This window comes from Eurytemora carolleeae, unplaced genomic scaffold (assembly GCF_000591075.1).
Source record: "Eurytemora carolleeae unplaced genomic scaffold, Eaff_2.0 scaffold1737, whole genome shotgun sequence".
NCBI lineage: Eukaryota > Metazoa > Arthropoda > Copepoda > Calanoida > Temoridae > Eurytemora > Eurytemora carolleeae.
In genome coordinates, this window is record NW_019402120.1 from 30,609 (window position 1) to 40,870 (window position 10,262).

At 32.0% G+C, this 10,262-nt stretch overlaps 1 protein-coding gene across 1 annotated transcript in view; it reads left to right on the plus strand.

The window, feature by feature from the left end:
• LOC111717918 (uncharacterized) overlaps positions 1 to 177 on the plus strand; it is a 10,297-nt gene extending 10,120 nt beyond the window's left edge. Inside the window, exon 10 of the mRNA XM_023493384.1 lies at positions 50 to 177. Within this exon, the coding sequence (XP_023349152.1) occupies positions 50 to 177 (128 nt within the window). The remainder of the gene's footprint in view (positions 1 to 49) is intronic.
• Positions 178 to 10,262: the final 10,085 nt, after the last annotated feature.

Sequence of the window (10,262 nt, forward strand, 5' to 3'; positions counted from 1 at the left end):
TAAAAAATTCAACATAATGATGAAAACGAAATAATTTAATTTGTTCCAGAGGCTCGACAGTTTGGAGTCTCATTGCTGATGGATTTAATCCATTGTGTTGGTACACCAGCCCTCATACTCTACAGTTCAACGGAACTAAAGAAGAAAGCTAAAAGAATCATGGGACTTCAAGATTAAACAGACAGAAAACTTTAGAATGAGATATCCTTCATCACGATAACTTAATCTGATTAATTTTCTTCTTAATCCTACTGTATAAAAGTTACGTTGATAACAATTACACATACAATGCTATATCGATTGGACTAATATCCGATTGAATTAAAGTCAGCTGTTCACAAGCCGGCTTTTAGAGCATAAAAACAAATATATTTAATCATGTTAATATGAAATTATTAAATACATATTTTAGGACTATTGTCATTTTGAACGTTGGTCTCAATAAATATGAATCCAAAACTTAAGTGCGTTCAATCGATGTTTAGTTCTATTGATATGACACCATCAACACCAGAAATCAAAACCGGTTTTTCGAAAGTTATAGAGTACATCTTAACATGAATTAAATTTTTAACTTCTTTCTTGGATATTGAATGCGTTTAAAAATAATCTTTTAAGCATTAATCTTGATATCCACCATTCTAAAGTTTTCAGCTTTGTGCGCCCATATCATATTAGAATAAGCTGGACTAAAGACAGAACTTCCGCTCTAGAACCAGTTTTTGTGGCAAAGAGAACATACATAGGCAATTTTGAACATAAAATCTAAATAATTTTGTTGCTGTATCGTCCATACATGTAGACAATCTTAATTGTTTAAAAAATGTAATCCCTAAGTATTTAACCTGTGCTGTATCAGAATCATAAATTACAGAATTTAAAAGAAACCTGCACATTTAAATCTTATAATCCAAAAAAGAAATATTATAGAATAAATTTGTTAAAAGCGAAATATTTAAAGTTGGAAGCCCTTGATAAATGTTGAAACCTTTAATGTCCAAAAAGCAAAATAGATATTTAGAAGCTCACTTGAATAACAGCAACATTTTTTACTTCAAATATCTAATTTTAACCTAATATTTGCTATTCGGCTGAAAGTCTGGTATTTTTTAAAAATCTTTAAGGTCATTTAGTGTGTCTAAAAATTATCAACATTTCTAACAAAATATTTGAAATAAATGATGAATAAAAATAAATATATAAAAGTGTTTGTTAAGAAATACCGTAAGAAGATTAGGATGATTCTTATAAATAATTTGGATGCAGAGAACTTGACTAGATAAATTTATAAGTGGGCATACATAAAGGTGGCAAGATATTCAAAAAATAAGAAAAGAATTTAGTTTATCATTATTATTTTTATCTTTGTATATTTTATAAAACTTGTTAAAATGTTAATTCAAATTTCAATAAATGGTCAATAAAGCCAATCACTTTCAAATTTCCTATTTTTTTTTTGTCCAGGTAAACTTGATAGCATGATGTGAATGAAAACTATAAAACAATTTTAAAGTCATCTCTAAATTCCCATGCATTGGGACACACTTATTTTGCACGAAAATTAAATAATTTTATATTTTCAAACCAAGCAACCTCTTTTTTTTCTGAACCATCCTCCAACCATATTCATTCGAGCAGCAACCCATGGAAGACGAACTCCTCCAAGTGATTTATTGACCTCTAGGCCATCTGTTCCAACCTTGCCTCCGAACCCCAGAAGATGTGCCTCAACATTTCCATTTCTAACTCCAGCACCTGTGTTCACAATTAAATCTTCATGGACATCAACAGCATTTCCAAAATTTGCCTCTGCCCTAACAAGAGAAGCATTGGCAACAGCAAATATACCTTCAGGGCCCGCTGAAGCTTCTGCGACTGCGGATGGTAAGCGTAGACCTTCAGGAATCCAGCCTGTAACTTGACCACGATATTCTCCCATTGATGAAACAGCATGTTCCCTCATGTGCAACAGCATGGGTAAGACTATTTGTTGTATTGATCCCACCAGCAGCATCAGACCCAATGGGAAGATGAAAGTAGTTATCAGTCAGCCAAGTTATTGAAAATTGGCTTCAGAAACACCATAGGATGTTTTTTTACAATCCTTTTTTACAATACACCTTGAACTGAAGTTTTCTATGTCTTCATTTCATTTAATTGTTTTACCAACAATTGTTCCTCCAAGAGCCCCTGCTCCACTTTCAGCACTCCAACTGGAACTTTTCTTGTTAAGTTTGTTTTCTCTTTTCTGTGATAATCATTCTCATACCAGTCCTCACTTGAATCGCTGATTTGAACTCCCACAGCCCAATGATGTCCAATTCCTCCAATATCCCAAGCTTTACATAACGCATCTTTAACTGCACTTTCCGCTACAGTAATGATATTTAAACTTATTCTGTTTATTCGAAGAGAGTGTTAAAAAATGAATGTGGGGCGGATCCAAATCAGATTTATTTTTACTTCAATCCAAAGGAAAAGAAACGACACTCTTATTTAAAAATCACTTCCATGGGACTAGATGACATAAAAGCGAGAATCATGTATGTACTGTCACGAAATTCAATTTCAGTTCTCTTGTGCTCCATGATAAAGAGAACAAGAAGTGGTTCAATTTAAACTATTTAGTTCAACTACCTATCCTATTCCAGAAATCTTGTCCCTGGACTGTTATTGAATTCTTTTGAAAACTCATTGACAGACTGGCTACGTAAGGTAGTTGAACTGAGTATGCAGTGTCGTGGAAAAATTCTTTAGGATTCATTTGGGACATATAAATCTTTTTAATCTTGGGTTTGAGCTCAAAGTCGACGTTCAAAATCGTACTTTTGGGTGGATACGTTTTCAGAATTGTTTTTTAAATTATGAAATAACGACGATAAAAAATGTAAACAAAATTCTACTGTAAACTAATTAGTTGTTTAGGAACAGGATGATTAGTTTCTATTTTCTCATAACTCTAGTTTCTCATTATTCACAAAGATTTTCTGCAGATTTTCTGGCATTATTATTGAAAAGACGACATTTGAAGAATTTGTAGAAATCTGCAAACAAATTCATAGAAAATAAGAAATTCAACATAATGATGAAAACGAAATAATTGATTCTAGTATTGATTTATTGACTAATTTCTTTTAAGAAATATGTTCCTAACAATCTAATTGGTTTACTGTATAATTGATACTTTATTTTTCGTTATTTAATAATTTAAAAAAACAATTCTGAAAACGTACCCACCCAAATTCATGATTTTGAACATCTGCTATGCACTCAAACTCAGTTATCAATACATCGTGGAAAATTTGTATATGTCTCAAATGAATCCTAAAGAATTTGTCCACAACACGGCATACTCAGTATAACTACCTCATATAGCCGGTCTGTCCCTTTAAAACATAATGTTGTCAAGAACTGTATGTAATAAATGTATACCCCCCCTTATAATCTATCTTGATATTCAACACTTGGTATGATAAGTATATAAAGACCATGGATATATAATAGATGGATAAATCATAGTCAAGGTTTGATGTAATTTTTTCGCTGGGGTGTTATGCAGTACGTTAGACATTGGACCCTGGAACTTACAATTTGTTTTTGGTTTTCGTAAAAATAATAGATTTCAAAGTAGTATAGGAAAGCATTGTAAGTCTTTAAAACTTGATAAGATTTAGCTTCCTTCTTTGTATTAAAAAAATTGTTGGAGATACTAAAGATTTAAACAACCTTGCTGATTTTTAATATTTTGAATTTTAAACAAATTTCTCAATATCTTGGTCAATTTTTTAGGTACAAAAATGGCAGACCACATTTTGGAATTCTGAAAACAAGGCGCCTGCTACCAACTTTTTGAAGAAAATGCTATGTTCACAAGATTTTAGTTATAGTATCTCAGTTCTGCTTACTCCAGGGCCCACTATCTACCAAAGTTCTTCTCTAATTTGGACCCTGAACTTCACTTCAAACTTTTTTAAAAGTACAAATTATTTTTATAGAATGAACAATAGCCAGAATAAAAATTTGTTATAGTAAAACCTAAAATTTCCTATGCAGAGGTTTTAGAAATTTCCTAAAAATATCTAGGGTCCACTGAGATATAACAGCTGCGTAGCCCACCGACAAAGTTACATGTACACTAGCCCAGAATAGTATAGATCGGTAGATAGAAGCATACATATAAGCGGGCCGTGATTAAGACTCAGATGATTAAGAATTTTATCTAAATATGAAGATCCAAAGAGATAAGAAAAATGCTGTAAAACAATGTTTGTGAATTATAATTTCAGTTGGGTATATGTGAGAGGATCAAAGATCTTTTTTAGCTAAACACCTTTTAAAGATATGATGTTCTTTGTAAACAGAAAATAAATTTAAAGATTACGCTGGGTTAATACAAGAATATATTTTGTAAGAATAAAAGTTTAAACCTACAAATGGAGTACCCGTCTGCAAAGCATGTATAATCATATGGTACGGCGAACCGCGTCATATATCTCCCTTCTATTCCTTACTCCCTGGACTCTGCCCTCAACAAGACCTGTGATTCTGCATGCCTTGCTGTGTTCATGATGTCTCAGTAGTTGGTAGTTAGTCCTGAAAATTTTACTTAGAAGTACATGAACGTAAGTTCAAAGACTCCCCAGTCCCTATCCCTCCTTACTCCCTGGTCACTATATCTCCTCCTTGGTCCCTATCCCTTCTCCCTAGCTGGTCCCTATCCCTCCATCTCTGGTCCCTAACTAGGCCGGCTACCTATTTCTCCAAATGAGAAACTCTCTCTCCTCTACTCTATATTTCCTCTAAAGATCCGATCTTGACACATGTCCCCTGGCCCTTGAATGCCCTGAATACCGCGTCAATATCTCCACGGATTCGGATAAAAGCGCGGCATGAATAAAAACCGCGCCAAATTTTTCCACTTCCATGAAAATTCCGAGGAAGACGATTCTATTGAATTGTAACGGCGGGAGGGCGTGACATGCCGGCAATCAAAATAAATATTTAACAAAGTTCCCATATCAAATACAGGGGGACCTAAGAAATACGAATCTTTTATCAAATACAGGGTGACCAAAAGATTAAAACGTTATTTCCATATACAGCATATACAGGGTGAGGTAGAAAATATAAAATCAGAGTCTTCATCTAATACAGGATTATCTAAAAAAACATTCATCTTAAATTCAGTATGACCCAGCAAATAAGAATCTTTCTGAAATACAGGGAGATCTGTAAGATGAATTCTTCTGTTTCAATTATGAACATTTTCTCTTTGTTTACAATATAAAACAATAACAAACAAAAAGTTAGCGGATTTAAGATATTTTTTTTTTTAGAATTTAAAAGTGTTATGAAATCGAATTTTGTTGGAAAGAATTATTTGAAATTTGATTATCCATAAACTTTCCCCGGGGGTCATGTGAAGTCCCACAACAAATTTAGCCGTTTTGACGTTTATTGAATACAAACAGAAAAACAAACACAGAAACAAAAAGACAGACAAACAAGCAAAGTATATATATAGATACAAGATGTACTGAATTGATCTGCAGTACACTGACCGATAAAAATGTTGGTTTTAGTGGAGAGTGAGACACCACGCAAGATTTAGTCTCCTGATTCGTTGGAAAAAATGTTCAAATGACCAAAAATTGTTGAAAAGTCGATAGATCTTTAAGTTCCAAAAACTAAAATAATTTTCAAAATTTCAAAAGACGAATTTCAGAAATTCGATTTCTGAGCTTGATCCTGATTTTGAGCTTTTTTTTGTAGAATGTATCTACTGCACAAAAGACGAATTTCAGAAATTCAATCTAAGAGCTTGATCCTGATTTTGAGCTTCTTTTGTAGAATGTATCTACTGCACAAAAGACGAATTTCAGAAATTCAATCTAAGAGCTTGATCCTGATTTTGAGCTTACTAATTTCTTCCCCTCATAGATATCATAATTTCTCAATGAACTTTTTGACGTGCATAAACCCCCAAACCCTCAATCAAAGGTGCCCCGGGCATTACAATGAGGGGGGGGGATGAAGGATTGAAGAGGGGAGGGGGGTCATTTTAATTTTCTCACCAGCATGGTACACTGTTCAGTGATATTATCAATATTATCACAGATTTGAACTATATTTACTGTTATATATTTAACTGATATAACTTTTAACTAAATAGTAAAATAACTTTTACTCCTTTGAACCAATTAAAATTAAATATTCACATTGAGAAAAACAACCAACTTTGTATATTTAACATTAAACAAATATATCCTAAAGAAACTTTTTTAAAAAGAATATGTGATTAATTCTGAACATTTTTCGGAGAAAGAAATATTTTTTAGAGTTATGAATTGTATTTTAAAGTAATCAAGAATAGATAGATAGATAGATAGATAGATAGATAGATAGATAGATAGATAGATACATAGATAGATAGATAGATAGATAGATANAACAAACAGACAGACAGACAAGCTAAATTTAAATGTAGATGAATAATATCTGAACACAATTTTTAAAAAAGTTATTGATACCGTTCACTGTATCATTCATACTCTGTTTATACATATATTTACCTTACATAGCAGCGTACGTTGAAAAGTAATTATCATGCTATAATGTTATATTAGCTGTTTATTGTACTGTGCTTAAAAAAATATAAAATTGGTTTCCTGGTTTCTGAAAAAAGGGGTGTTCATTTCAAAACCTTTTTATTTAAATTAAAATATAATTGAATTACCTTTATTTTATTTTGTTATTTCTGCTATGTTGACATTTCTAAAAAATATCTATTTTACCTTTATGTTTATTATTTAAATTTGTATTTCAGTGCGATTTGTTTAACAATTAAATATTTCAACATTTCAACTTTAGAATAAAGATCTAAGTACATGTATTCATTTATTAAGTGCAACTGTGTAACAGAGTACTGTTGTATTTGGATAGTTTGTTGTCTAAAACATAAGCCATATTCTTAAGCATATTTTTATGATAAAACGTCTGTAAAATGCAAGCTCTCTCTTTCACGCAATCTATTTTTTCTTCTTTCTCTTCTCTTCTATTTTCTACTCTTCTCTTCTATTTTTTTCTCTTCTCCTTTCTTCTCTTCTTTTTTTCTTCTCTTCACTTTTCTTATATTTTTTCTTATCTTTTCTTTTCTTCTCTTCTCTACTCTTCTGTTCTCTCTTTTCTTCTCTTCTCTTATCTCTTATAGTCTCCTCTTTGTTTTCTCTTTGTTGTCGACATTTAACCAGTTTTGAGATGAACAATGCAGTACGATCCGTTGTTATGATTTTCTCTGATTTGTTTACATTTCTAGCTTGTAAACCTAATTGAAACGTACTGCGTTTGTACTCCATAATTAGGCATTGGATCATTTGGCATTTGATATTTTGATATTTTTGAACATTTATCAATTCAAAAGAACATATTGTAAATGGAAGTGAAAAATACAAATAAATAGAAATAAGATTTTAAAAAGTAAAGAGAAACAAGGAATAAAGAAATTAAATTTCTTGTCTTTACAGCAAACATTAGTTGATTTTGGGTTCTGACCATAGATAAATAAATAAACATAGATAGCTTATGCACACAAAATAACCAAGTACAGTCCGCGAACTCGTACTTCTAGGGGTCAAAGTGTACTTCAATGATAAGCGGGGTGGTTTGGTGTTTTAATGAATTTCATAATAGAGTGAAAAATAACTCCGGGAATGGAACTATTTGAACAACAATATTTCACTGAGCAATATATCATATTGACGAGAACTGAAGAAGGACATGAGAAGGACTAAATAACTTAAATTTCTCTCTACAGAACTCATGTACACCACAAGTACTCAATGACATAAGAACAGCCAATGTTCACAACCGACCTAGTTAATCTATATAATAGGAATATCTTTAAAACATCTCTGTACATTTATATCTTTCAAGATGAAAAATGTCGTCTTATGCGCAATCTATCTTTATCTATGGTTCTGACATTTATACTTGAAATTATTAAATGTCGTAAACAAGTATTGAAAGTGAATCATGCAATGCTCTTTCATCATTTAAAAACTGTGTTTCTCTATTCTAATGGTGGATGTTTATTATTCTCATGGGTTCTCCAACCATAATACAGGTTGAGATCCGCCAATTGAATTTTCAGTTTAACATAAATGAGGATATTTTTCCCTAATTTAAAATCTGTTTTCATGTACATAGTTTTATGTTGGCCACGCACCTCTGACCCTAGAGTTAAAGTAAATTCAACCTAGACCGCGTCAACCTTGTTGCACCGGCTAGTCCTATTGAGTGTCTGAACCCTTTACAAAAATTATGGCGATATCCTACATTCAGTCGAAACAACGAAGTAAATTTACGAAATCAAACGCTCTTTAAGATCGAAGAACGACGAAATCTGTTGCTCAGAAAATGAGGAAATCTGTTGCTCAGATAATGAGGAAATCAGTTGCTCAGATAATGAGGAAATCAGTTGCTCAGATAATAAGGAAATCAGTTGCTCAGATAATAAGGAAATCAGTTGCTCAGATAATAAGGAAATCAGTTGCTCAGATAATAAGGAAATCAGTTGCTCACATAATAAGGAAATCAGTTGCTCACATAATAAGGAAATCAGTTGCTCAGAAAATAAGGAAATCAGTTGCTCACATAATAAGGAAATCAGTTGCTCAGATAATAAGGAAATCAGTTGCTCAGATAATAAGGAAATCTGTTGCTCAGATAATGAGGAAATCTGTTGCTAAGATAATGAGGAAATCTGTTGATAGATAATGAGGAAATCTGTTGCTAAGATAATGAGGAAATCTGTTGCACAGATAATGAGGAAATCTGTTGCTAAGATAATGAGGAAATCTGTTGATAGATAATGAGAAAATCTGTTGCTAAGATAATGAGGAAATCTGTTGATACATAATGAGGAAATCTGTTGCTCAGATAATGAGGAAATTTGTTGCTAAGATAATGAGGAAATCTGTTGATAGATAATGAGGAAATCTGTTGCTCAAATAATGAGGAAATCTGTTGCTAAGATAATGAGGAAATCAGTTGCTACGATAATTAGGAAATCAGTTGCTCATATAATGAGGAAATCTGTTGCTAAAATAATGAAGAAATCTGTTGCACAGATAATTGTTGGGTCACTAGAAATTATGTGTTCAGACCGCTTTTTAAAGATCTGAAAGATGTTATCTCTCTCAACTAGAGATTATCATCTGTAAAGCTGTAATTTCTTAAATTAGGACATTTAGAGGTACAGAGTGTGAGAACAAGACACTTTTTTGGGACCTCGTCAAAATTGAAAACTTTATTTCAAATTAGTCTTTCTACAAATGTTAAGGGTGTTGTAAATGTGTTAAATCTGGGACTAGTAAAGTGAATAAGACTATAGTTTCCGTAGAAGTAAATATTTCCTTTTACTGTTATAACGCCGATCACGTGGATTTAACGGTTCTGTCAATATTCCAGAGAGCTGTGACTTTTAATCACAATTTGACCTATTAAACATAACTTTTTTGCCGGCATATACTTTTTGAATGAAAAGTTTAAAGATTGATTAAATATAGACCAAAACGCATATGACTTAAAATAGAAGAAACCGAACGGGTCTCACTCTGGTTAGTCCGGGGTGCGATATAAGGATTTATCTGTAATTGGATAATAAGCAAGTATTAGAAAGATAGACGTTACCGCCATGCAATTTCTATTGGTTAAGAATAGACACCAAACACGTGGCTGAACCCTGATTGGATCAGGCGCTAATGGACTCGGCATACAAGAGTGAGCGAGACTAAGTTGAACTAGGTCGACTAAGTTAAACCACATGATGGCCGGGTCAAACTGAAAAAGGTTCTCGCTTTTTAAAAAATCTGATGAAAGACCCTCGGTAAATAGTAACTAATTAAGAGTTTTAAAAGTTTAATGATTTATAGAGATTATGATTTTTGTGTGAGTCCACAAAACACATCTACACTTGATGTTTTAATTTTAAAAATGGCTCCAAAAGGTTCTGAATCAGCAAAATTTTGACATTTTGAAGAGTTCAAAATTACAAAGGAAATTTCAAGTTTTCTTTTAAAAGACTTTAAAAATAATTTTTGAAAATTTGACTCGTGCTAAAAAGTCGTCTTTGGATTCAATTTTTTTGAAATTATTTTCTTATAAATAATTTGATTTTAAGATTACAATAATCTTCATTATTTACAAGACGAGTATTATAATTATTAAAAGAAAGGGTTTTCCACAATAAATGAAACTTTAAT